Source organism: Lampris incognitus, chromosome 3, assembly GCF_029633865.1.
Source record: "Lampris incognitus isolate fLamInc1 chromosome 3, fLamInc1.hap2, whole genome shotgun sequence".
NCBI lineage: Eukaryota > Metazoa > Chordata > Actinopteri > Lampriformes > Lampridae > Lampris > Lampris incognitus.
In genome coordinates, this window is record NC_079213.1 from 87,455,293 (window position 1) to 87,467,095 (window position 11,803).

Genomic DNA, 11,803 nt, shown 5'->3' on the forward strand with positions numbered 1-11,803 from the left:
GTAAGACCGTCCCTAATGACCACCATACCTCCACATATTTTAACCTCCCAGAACAGAAAACCAATACATCTACCTGTTTACATGATGCTTCCTAATGCTGGCACTCAGATGTCTTCAGGGAGAAAACCTGTCATACCACAGAAGGAATTTCAACTAGATGATTCGTCATTCACTGATTCTGCAGAGGGTACCCCTGTCAACTTCTCCAGCACAACATCACTCAGTGATGAAACTCTTCAGTATCCGGTGAGGGAGAAGAGGGCAAATGATTGGAGGGTCAAATGTTTGAACAAACAGGAAGTGAGTAATGATGAGGCAAAGAGGATTGAAGACTTGAGGATATTCTCACATTTCCACAAACCTAATAGGACAAGCTACCAACCGGACGTACAAGTCAGTCAAATTAGTCAAACCAGTAGAAATGTCATTTCTCCTCAGAGAATAGCTGACAAATTGCCAAGTCAGAGAAACCATGATCAGTCTCCCAGTCAGCAGAGGCAGAGGCAAGGACAAGTCCAATTAAGAAAACTGGAGCTGCCTGTCATCAAGCAAACCTCAGAAAGAAACAAAAATAAAGGATCATTTCAAGGAAACATGACTTCTCAACTAATGAGACGTTCAATACCACCTGAGGAAATCAACTACTGCTTCCATGATGACCAAAAGGAAAAAGATGAAAGAGGAATGAAACGAATAGGAAGAAAGCAGATAAGAGAAGCAAGTAGAAATACTCTTTCCCGAAGCATGACAAATATTGGGAGGATGGAAAATTCTCAAGTAAAGCCCAAAGGGTTTCAAAGGTTAAAGCAGAATCTAATCAAAGATGAATCCCCAGCATGTTACTCACTTAGCTCCTCTCTTAGCTCTTTGAGTGATGCAGAGTTTGAGGGGCAGAAATCAAAAGCCCAGCAATTATGGGCCAGAAACAGAAACAACAAAACGGCTAACATGGTGCAACAAACAAAAACTATGACCATCCACAGCCAATATGAGGAGCAAAGCTCACCGAGCTCAGTTAGTATGGATTCAGAAGATGATCTCCTTCAGAAATGCATAACTTCTGCCATGCCCAAGCAAAGAAAGAAGCTCACTGCCAGGAAGAAAAAGGCAGATAAGACTCAAACCCAAAAGAATAACTTGCAGAAATCATCAGATGGATGGAACATGGAACAAGAATTTGACAGCGATGATATGGCATCTGATAAAGACTCAGACCTTAACAGTGTTGAGTGGAGAGCTATACAGGAAGGTGCCAATTCTGTTGTAACTGGGTTACAGGCATCAAAGTCACAAGAACCATCCTCTGAAGAAACTGAATCGGTCCTGTCATTCATGTCAACATCCAGCTTTACACCCAAAGAAAAGAAGTTTGCTAAAGACAAAAAAGCAAATAAACCCCTTGACTTTGCCCAGCGTAAACCAGTTCCGAATTTACCCGTAGTTTTCAGAGGGAGAACAGTGATATACACACCCAAGAAGGAAACAACTCTTTCACAAAGGCCACCTTCTAAGAAAGAAATGGCCAAGATAGATGCTCCAAAGAACCCAAACCTTGCTCAGCATAGGTCCAAGAGCCTTCACCGATTAGGCCGGCCCCAAGATGTTGAGTTGTCTTTGCCTAAAAGGAGCTCTACCCCACCACCAAGGATACCAAAAAGCTCATCCTCTGGATCATCACAAAGCTCTACACCATCAAAACAGTCAGAGAGAACTATAACCTCCCCAACACAAGCAAATAAATCTAATCAGAAGAATACTTCACCAGCTAGTAGTCCAAAATCCCCTGTACATAAAACCCAGAAGTCACCAGTCCGAATTCCATTTATGCAGAGCTCAACAAGGCAACACAGATCCATATCACCACTGGTAACAAACCAGCCAACTACTGTAAGCAGACAAAATAGTCAGATCACAGGTAAAAGGGTTCTTCCTGCTAATCGATTTGACCTGGTACGGATGACCTCTGTCCATTCAAGCAGCAGTGACTCTGATCGTAATGGATTCTTGAGACAACTGACATTTATAAAGGAATCTAAAACTATGCTTAAGCGTGATGGACCTACACGGTCCTCGCCCTGCTCTCTGCATGTCTCCCCCCGCAGAGCATGCCCAGGTCCCTCTGCAGTCTTCCTTTGTTCATCAAGATGTCAGGAGTTAAAGGCTGCCGTCCATGGTCCAAGGAGAATGCAGGGAGAGGACTCAGGACAAGGACCCAAGAAAGACCAGAGGCCTGAGCCAGGTGTTCAAAAGCGGGATACAGCCCTTGCTAGAGCAAGTTCCAGTGAACGAAACCTATCTGCAAGGCGTCCAGCAAGGAGAACTAGTTCTGAAAGCCCCTGTAGGGTGGCTCAGAGAAATGGACCTAGCAAAGTTTCTGGAGCTAGGCAGCAACAGGACAGAGATACCTTTAAGCGCCATGCCTCTTCCCCAAGCATAAACATCCTGAGTCGTGTAACAAGTCGATCCTCTCTACGCTCCTCATCTTCTGACTCAAGTGGACGAGCAAAGAGTGAGGATGATACAAAGAAGAAAGGGCAGAGAGCTGGATCCCAAGTGAAAGGAAGAATCACCTGGAGGAGGATAAGAGATGAAGATGTACCTCATATCTTGAAAAGCACTCTACCAGTCACGGCTTTGCCTCTGGTGCCTTCTCCTGATGGAGAAAAACCTGAGAAACCAGCAATGCCAGGGAAAGTGGGCACAATTGTGCTTGCATCACGAAAGACAAGTGATGCAACCGTCCAGACAGATGATTTATCCAATAACAAGACCAACTCGAGCACCTCGCCGACAATTGAGAAGGCTCCAGTTATCTCTGAGGAGGCAGCAAGGCTTGCTGTCCTGAGAAAAATCAGCATTGCATCTGGAAACAGCATCCATGATGGAGACTCAAATGATTCCCTAAGGAGCCACAGCACAGTCTCCACAGGAACATCTGAAAGCCACACAGGTGGAGTGGTCCATTTCCGTCAGGGCTCCCCTAGTAAAGCTGTAAGAGTGACTCCATTTAATTACATCCCCAGCCCTATGGCTTGCTGCCTACAAGATGCACAGAGCCAAGCAACCACAATCAATGAGAAGTCAGCAGAAAAAACTGAGTTATAGGATGTTATGTCATGTTCTAGTCAATGTGGATGCCTCCACTGTGGACCTGAATGAAACTCAGTACTCAGGTGGAGCAGGAGGGTGTGTTGGTCCTTTTACCTCGGGCAGTGACCCTTTTCTCCTTTACAGCATTAAATTAAAAAGACAAATCCCTGATCGCATCTCATTTCATCCATCCACCATACACTAAAGCTGGATGTCTTGATGTACGCATTAAGACAGGACTGATATGGACCCATGTCAATATATCCTTTAGAGAAGCACTAACATAATGGAGGGGCATCTTTTTGTACTTTTTTGTATTTGTATATAAACCCTTGCCTGGTATTAATGTAGTGAAAATAAATACAAAAAAACAAAAAAAAAAAACAATGAAATGATCTTCAGCACATAAATCAACATCAGTCTCAATGACAAAATCGACTTAAGAAAACAATATGCAAACATTTGAATGATCGCTCAGCTGGACTTTTTATTTGAAAAGGGTCAAACTGTGGTTGATCGCAGACAGAATATAAAAAAAGGTTGTAGTAGACTGAAAATATCACTGTAAGGCATTTTTACATACTTACATCAATGCTTTGGCTTTTGCCCCACCACTCAAAACTGAATACAATACATTTTCAGCATTTATTGTTATGCCACTGCTGTAGAAATTATTAAGAAAATACTGTCACTTTCCACACTATCAAACGTACTGAAGAAATCTATGTTACTGAACGCTGTCTTTACCAGTATTCGAAACTCATGCAGCTAAAGAAACTCGTCAAGCTTCCTGGGGAGGGGTGTCTCTGTGTTGCTTCTGATAGCATGCTTATATTCACTATCTGTATACAAAATGGATAACATGGTGGGAGCTGTATAAAATGGTAATTTTACTCAGTGATAAAACACATTCTAAAGGCTGACTATAAACACTCTTGCCATATTGTTCAATGTATTCTCGTGCCACAGAGACCTATTACATATCTGTCAATGTGGGTGATCAACACAACTATTCCAACTTATGATCTATACACGCTTCAGCTAAATGAATGCGATGATGTTATATTTGTGTTTGCTACTAGAATCAGGTACTGTATGCTGTTGTGTTTTTTACACGCAGGAGGAGGACTGGGTGTTGTGAGATGAACAGTTGTTTGGTTCTCACAGGATTTATTCTCTGGAAGTCATTTTAAAATGTGTTGATATATGCTTAATTGTCTTGCTGTAAGTAGTGATAGGTTTGAAAAAGTCAAACATTAAGCTAATGAATATTCTCTGTAGTTGTAACATCACTTTTCCAAATGTGCTGAGACCAGAGACAGCAGTGTGCTGGACAAAGTTAAACTATCACCAATTTTGTAGTGGACCAATAACTTTAAGGGGCAGTTTATTCTAAAAAAAAAAAGAAAAATAAATTTATAAAGACCCTGCTTCTATAGCATGTTTGGAGTATGAATAAGGCTCAAATAGCTTTTGAATTCAAAGCCCCATTTGCCATTGGCAATGAACAGTCCTTAAAGTGTAAGTATAAATGTAGAAGGATGTGTTTAACCAGATTAAGTAAGGAGGAAATTTGTAAATTCCAATGACAGAGATGAATGAGGAATTTGGCTACATGTTAACCATGCGACCAAGCAGAGGTTCCTAGAAGTTGGTGCACCATCCTCATCAGCGACCTTGTTCACACTTGGCTAGAACAATCACAATGGGTCAGAAATGTTTTGTCAATACCGATACACGTTTGGATATACTGGAAGTGGCAGGGATCAGTTTAAAGATGCAATGACAGTCTGCTATCCAGTGCAGATTGATTTTTGAGGTGCTGGCAAATAAAGCATGAATCAGGATCCATCTAAAATAGGTTCGTCAAACAGTCACTCTGACCTATTTCAATCGTTTTTAGTTTTTTTTTGTTTTGTTTTTTTATTTCTCATAATCCTTGAAAAACAATTGGAGTGAACCATTGTTTTTAATTCCTTCATGAAGTAATAGCTGAAACAAGCTTGACTAAGTGATTTACTGTGCAGAGAAACCTTGAGATGTATGGACACATTTTGTATTGAAAGTATTTGAATCAGCTGAGGAGAGGCCTGAGTTGACAAAAGGACCAGTTACCCCAGCATGCCATGTGTGACCAAGGCCATGGAGGCATATGGTACCATGTGAAATAGGCTAAGTAATAGAAGTGTATCATAATTAATGTTTTCATCAAATAAAAAGTGGTGTGTTTCAATAAGAAGTCTTTGTGTTCTTTATGCTGTAATAGTTCTATACTTGTAAAAATACTAGGAAAGTAACTGATAACTGTAAAACAAGATATCTTTGGCAAATAAAAATTTATTAATGTTCTATGAAGAATGCTCTGACGATGCATTATATTGGTAAGCAAACACACTCCACACTGTTAAACATTGACATTAATTGTGATATTGGGCTATACAAATAAAATTGACTTGACTTGACAATAGGAATTAACAGACACTGATATTACACTCAGTGCGACACACTGCATCTTTGAGACAAATATACAGGGTTCATCGGTCACTGTCCATGGAGTTTGTAGGGTTTCAGTGCTCTGCCCAAGAACAATATAACCTCCTGTTCCAACCCTACAGTCTTGAATAATTCTCGTTTCATGGATGAGTTCCTTGGTAGGACAGGTATCGGCCCAAGCAGAGTAGAGCTTTTACAGCAAAGACGCTGATGACATGGAGAGGGTGTAGGAGCTATGGTCAGAGTGCTCGACCTTTGACCTCTGCCACAGTGCAGTCCAACTGCTGTCCCACAGCCCGCAGTTCTTCCCGCTGTTGAGCAAGTTGACCCCTGGTCTGCTGAAGTTTCTCATTCAGCTCCAGGTACCTGCAACTTTGCTGGAACTTCAATTCCACATCACTGTCAGTGGAGCTGGTAGTTGGGTCTGCAGGAAAAGAGGAATACACTGAGTCACTTAGCCAGATATAAAATTTCATGCTGAACTAAAGTTGTACACAGCACCAGCCAAGGATGATTATCAATGGCAAGATTTCCATGTCTCTACATGCATCCCTTTGGAAAACCTTTTTCCTGAATGTTCTTGCAGAAAATAAAGCAGATCAGAATTACAGATATAAATATTTGAATTTCAATGTGTGCTTGCGATGTAGCAATCCTTTAATAAGACACTACTTGAAAGGAAATCACTGGTTCTACATTATAAAATAAAATGTTGTTCATTTGAACTTGCTAATTAGTGCACTACACCTTTGGCTCTTCACAACCGAAGAGAGCATCCTTTATCTGCACTAACTAGATGGGCCCAATCCCAATTCCCCCCATGGCCCTACCACGGCCGCGTAGGGTAGGGTAGGGTGTCCTGTTTCTTTTGGGAATCGAGGGGAAGTGGTCATCTAGCCCTCCAAATGGCCCTCCAAGTGTAGTGTTTTCAGATGCAGACTCCAAATGGAGTGGTAGAAGAAAATTCCTAGAATGCTTTGCGAACTGAAGCAGCATAACATGGCTACCGGTGCGGGGAGAAAAGCTCATCAATGTGTATATCTTTGCAAATAACCATGCACATTTTTTAAAATCAATTGGAATATCTTAGATTAATGTGGATGCAAAGGAATATGTAACTGGAATGTTATAACAAGGATTTCAGAAATCGCTATTCACAATGTCAGTAGAACTTTGTGTAAATGACAAATTTGTGAGTGTCAGCACAGTCCTGTGCATGAAGCTTGAAAAATGACTCAGCCGCAAATTTTCTGCATTTCCCTGCTCATCTGATATCAGTGCAGGGCAGGGTAACACTTTATTTGAATGGGATGTGCATAAGACTGACATAACATTGTCATAACCATGACATGACACCTGTCATGAACATGAAGGAGTCTTTATGAATGTTTATGACTGCTGTCATTAAGTGTCATTCGGTCAATTATATAATTTTTAACACAAAGTTTACATTGTTTGAGATGTCTGTTTGAGCTACAGACGCATGAAATACATCAAATCGAGTGGCTCGGTCCCACTCGGTTGCTACAAAAAAAAGACATCTCAAACAATGTAGACTTTGCATTAAAAATTACATAATTGACCGAATGCCACCAGTTATAAATGTTCTCATCTATGCCAGAGTGGTCCTCTGGATCATATCAAACTCATTCTAATGACTGGCTTTCACTGTAATTCCGTCGAGTTTGTACTGAGCTTGGAAGATCTGCTTTTGGTTTCTATGCTTTGACGAACTGGAACTCTTTACAATGCACCCTAAAAATTAATACATTGGTAACCCTTGGTCAATTTAAATCTATCCTTACAAACTATTTAGCTTCTGTTTGTACCTTTTTTAATTGATTTGTTTTTGTATCTTTTATCTTGTATCTTTTATTAACTGCACTTATATACTTGTTTTAATTTCTTTTCTTTGATCTTGTATCTTTTATTATGTTGTATCTTTCTAAGTCATTTTTTTAATGCTACTCGGTATTGTAAATGAGGGCCAGCCCTCAATGATTTTTTGAGTTTAAATAAAGGCAATAATTCATGAAGATTCATTCATGTTGTGTGACCCAGGGGAGAAATTTCTTTAATAGCCAATGTGTAAACATGCTTCCTGGCTCTTCTCATTAGATTAATCTGTCTTGTTCTGTCCTGCAAATTGGTCAGATTTGTCAGCATAATAATTGATAATGGTAGCAGGCAACAGGCTTTAATATAAAATGTATAGTACTGTAATGTTATAACCATGTCCTGAGCAAACCAGGCAACTAATGAAATTCTGAGCAGCAAACGTAACGACGGTGATGATGTCAAGAGTGGCTTCCCATTTCCTAGGTAAACATTTCAAACCCCACCCCTTGTAGCTCCATTCTGAAGGGCCACTACCAAGTAGAGAGCGCTCCAAAACTAGGGGTACAGCCAGGTGGGGAGAATTGGGATTGGGCCAGAGTGATAGAAATCTCTGGTTCTACACTAAAGAATACATTTCTTTGTATAATTGTACTAATTAGTTAGTATTAATCCTTTGAGCATTGCCATTGGCCTTGAGCTATTAAATATTAATGTCAAGCAAAGAAATAAAAGTGGACAATAAAAGAAACTGCCAAAGGACTTCTGAGACCATCATGTTGATTTTACCTGCCCGGTCTGTTCTTAGAAAAATACTATCAGCACACATTTCTTAAATAAATTTTTGTGATAAATATTTCTGGATAGTTGCACGACCATTTTTAAATCAGGGGGACCAAAAAGGCCTCTGATTTTACCATGCCATCCTTCATCATCTTTTCATTTGTGCATAAAGTTCACAAATGAACCAATTAAGAAGTTTGTAGTTCAAGCCACTTATGTCTCTTGACAGTAAATTTGAATATGAGACAGTTAAATTTGAATATGAGCATTATGTTTAAAGGAAAACTGGGTTCTTTTGGGTTGTTTTTTTTACCTAAATCTAATTTTCCTCTCGTTGGGGTGGGGTCAAACTGAGTGATGGGCAGCGGAATCTTTTGAAATGACTCAGCATTAAGCAAGTCTGCATCAGTTGACTGCCATGCACCAAGCTGCGATGTAATCCTTCAGTGAAATAGTACTCATCAAATAAACACCACTAAAAGAGGTACTGTTTGCATCAACAGGCTTAGAATGTTTTTAAAGGAGTCAAAAGAGCCTTAGCCACAATATTAATCATGGAATTATATAGCTGCCAATCCATTTCTAACCTGGAGCAGAAATCTCGCTCTGTAATCCTGCAAGGAGTGAGTTGTTGTAGGAAGACAACAGTGGAAGCGGGAGACAGTCCAAGAAGTGCAAGAAACCAAAATGCAAAAAAGATCTATTGCTGTGCTGCCTGACTATACTGACATTTTCTTTTCATAGTGTAAGGTGTTTTCAGATGCTTCTCAAGTCTGCAAGTGCCTAAAAATAGGCTTTTAGTGGACATTATTTGGTGAGTGCTATTACTCTGAAGGTAGGGGGATATGAAGGGTAGGGGATATGAACATTTCATGTCATGATTATCCTGGCCAAAATAATTGTGATTCACAATATTATTCCAATAATCACCAAAATATGCTTAAAACTCTTAAAATGGCACCAAAACATACTGGACTCACTTTACCTTACATTTTGTTCTGACTTTTTTTTCTTTTTTTTTGTGGGGAATACAATGGACAAGCCGAGCCTTCAGCCAGGGTGACAGGCCTAGGGATTTTGGAATGACTGGAAAGATGCGGGCTCTCCCTTGTGGCAATCTAACTAAAATGGAAGGACTCTTGTCTGTCTGCATGTATGTCTGTCCTTTGACTTTCTCGACAATCGTTCATCCGATCGACTTCACACTTGGTGGGTGCATTGCTGAGGACCCAATGAAGAGCAGTGTTGAGTGTGAAGTTGTTTGGATGAGTGGCTCTTGAGAAAGCTGCAAGCAGTAAAGTTTTCAGCAACTTTAGTCATAAAAATGTTTAATCGCTGCTTCTTCACTTCCCGTGGAGTCAAGGAGGAGAAACACAAACAGCACCACTCGGTCACTGCAATCCACAATGTGGTCGGAGGGGGAATACATCCGTAGTTCTTCGTGTGTGAAGTGTGAAGTTTGGATGAGCGGTTCTCAAGAAAGGTGCAAGCAACAATAACAGAGGCCAAGTAATTGACCTGTTCCAAACAGGCACATTTGGAACAGGCACTGCACTAGTTCAGAATAAATCAGGAAATCAATATTGGATTGTGCATTAGCGAGCTAAAAGGCTTTTTCCAAGTCACTCATGTGAGGATATTCACCATTATCCACATTTACGATTATCCCGATAATGGAAATTCACCACAATCAACTTTTTGTAAGTGTTTTTTTAATCGTGATCCACGATAAAATCCTATATCGTCCCATTCTTACCTGAGGGATTACATTGCAGCTTGGTGTACAGCAGCCGGCTGATGCTAGCTTGCTCTACACTGAATCAATTAAAAAGATTAAGCTACCCATTGCTTGGTTTGATACGATAGGAAAATAAGGCTTGGGTTAAAAACATACTGTAATTTTCTTTTAAATACACTGCTCTGGTGGTTACCTTGTTGTGTGTTGTCCAGGATGCTGAAGACTGGGTCATTGGGAGAAGCTCTGTTGATGTCCTCCAGGATCTGCTCAACAGTGGGGGGCTCAGGACGACTAGGAAGGACCATGCGCTTCTTATTTTTAGAACCCATATTCATTCTGTTAAAGATGACTCTTGGCCCTCAGTATCTGGTGATGACAAAATGAACATTCGTGTTGGTCTCTCCACGGAAAGCAGTTCCCAAATAAGCTGCCTCCGACGGTGCTATCCTGTTTGTTAACAGTTGGAATGTGAACAGGGACAGGTGTATAAGGGATTGATACACTGCTTACCTAAATGACACTACCTGCTTTCATTCCTGTCTTTACCAGTTAGTCCATAAAACTAAAAACCTATAATGATTTGTGAACCTAAATAACGGATAAAAGCCAATGAACCCGTGTGGTTGAGAGAAAACAAACATGCAGTTGCTTCCATAAATGGATGATTAGGAAACGGATTTTAAAGGACCCATCGTTTGTTTTTTTTGGGGGGGGGGGGTTCCCACACCTACATGCGTTTTCACAGCGCAGCGCTGTTGTTTTTGAGCCGGTGTTTGGTTGTATCTGAAGGCCCATTCGCTCGTCCGTTTCTGCCATCATCATAAACTTTTGTCCTTGTAATTAACCAGCATCCCCGAGGACAACACTGCACATTTTCTATCACTGAAATAGTTTCCATGTGGTAATTTAGTCGGCCAACTTGGCTCAGCCATCTACTCCATCAGCTGAATAGCTGACGTTATTCTATGGCTAGCTTTGAGGGTACTGCTCACGTCTGCTCAAAATCTGTGACTCGTCAGATTATGTGACCCAGCCCTTATAAAACTCTGTTTCGGCCACCCCCAGAATCTTAACCTCAAAAAGACTCTTCCAATATCGGATGTCCCAATACCTAAACTTCACCATCTTAAACTTTGTGCCTAAACTAAACCTTATCTAAACTGCCGTTTCCTGGCTGAAAGAGACTGTATATGTGGAAGGGTCACATAATCTGACGGGTCATAGATTTTGGTATAACACCGGCTCCAGCAAGCTAAACGGTGTAGACAACAAATGAAAGCTATAGTTTGTGTCAGTTTAAACACGGCAGTTTACCTAACTAGGGTCACATCAGACGACAGCTAACCAGCCTATACACAGCTCACCATGTACTATGAGCTAAATTGACAAACAGTGCCATCTTTAATCAGCATTACTTGTTTGCTCTTACCGATTTCCAGACATTTCCCGGGAACAAGTGTGACCGTTTAATTGGCATAAACCCTTTAGTTAAGTCTTATCTCGTTCATTGTTGATGACATTAGAAATCCTGCCGACAGTTTTAATGCTAGCCACGCAGCCGCAAGGGCCTATGTGGACGTAAACTGATACGTCATCACGTAACGCAAAAAAAAGAGAAAATCGCTGAGCGGGTCAGGGGCGCGGTTCTGCTGCCCTCTAGTGGCCTTTAATGCTCTGCTGCCCTCTACTGGCCATTAATAGACAGTCCATGATGTTGCAGCTAACGTGCATGAAAGCATTTCAAGAGGTCTGAACGATAGGGGATGCAAATTATCTGTGTAAATATCCTTGGAAAAAAAAGAATTAAAGAAATTGTTTTAGAGTTGATATGTATGCAAGTCAAGGCAAAAAAACAAAAAACGC

The 11,803-nt window shown here is 40.8% G+C and overlaps 2 protein-coding genes across 2 annotated transcripts in view; one reads left to right on the forward strand and one right to left on the reverse strand.

Moving 5' to 3' along the window:
* The window catches only part of apc2 (APC regulator of WNT signaling pathway 2), a 32,419-nt gene extending 29,314 nt beyond the window's left edge, over positions 1–3,105 (forward strand). The window contains exon 13 of the mRNA XM_056277090.1: positions 1–3,105. This exon is cut by the window's left edge and continues 2,419 nt beyond it. Coding sequence (XP_056133065.1) covers positions 1–3,105 — 3,105 coding nt within the window.
* Positions 3,106–5,416: 2,311 nt separating this feature from the next.
* Positions 5,417–11,505, reverse strand: c3h19orf25 (chromosome 3 C19orf25 homolog). Its single transcript, XM_056277835.1, has 3 exons — positions 11,370–11,505; positions 10,134–10,306; positions 5,417–6,007 (listed from the first exon to the last, which is right to left on the reverse strand). Exons 2-3 carry the CDS (start codon positions 10,273–10,275, stop codon positions 5,823–5,825), a joined length of 327 nt encoding a protein of 108 aa, XP_056133810.1. The 5' UTR covers positions 10,276–10,306; positions 11,370–11,505; the 3' UTR covers positions 5,417–5,822.
* Between the last annotated feature and the right edge of the window lie 298 nt (positions 11,506–11,803).

Coding starts and splice junctions, on each gene's coding strand:
- c3h19orf25 (XM_056277835.1), bottom strand. CDS start 10,275: ATGAATATGGGTTCTAAAAATAAGAAGCGCATGGTCCTTCCTAGTCGT. Junction 6,008..10,133: donor CCTGGACAACACACAACAAG/GTAACCACCAGA, acceptor CTTTTCCTGCAG/ACCCAACTACCAGCTCCACT.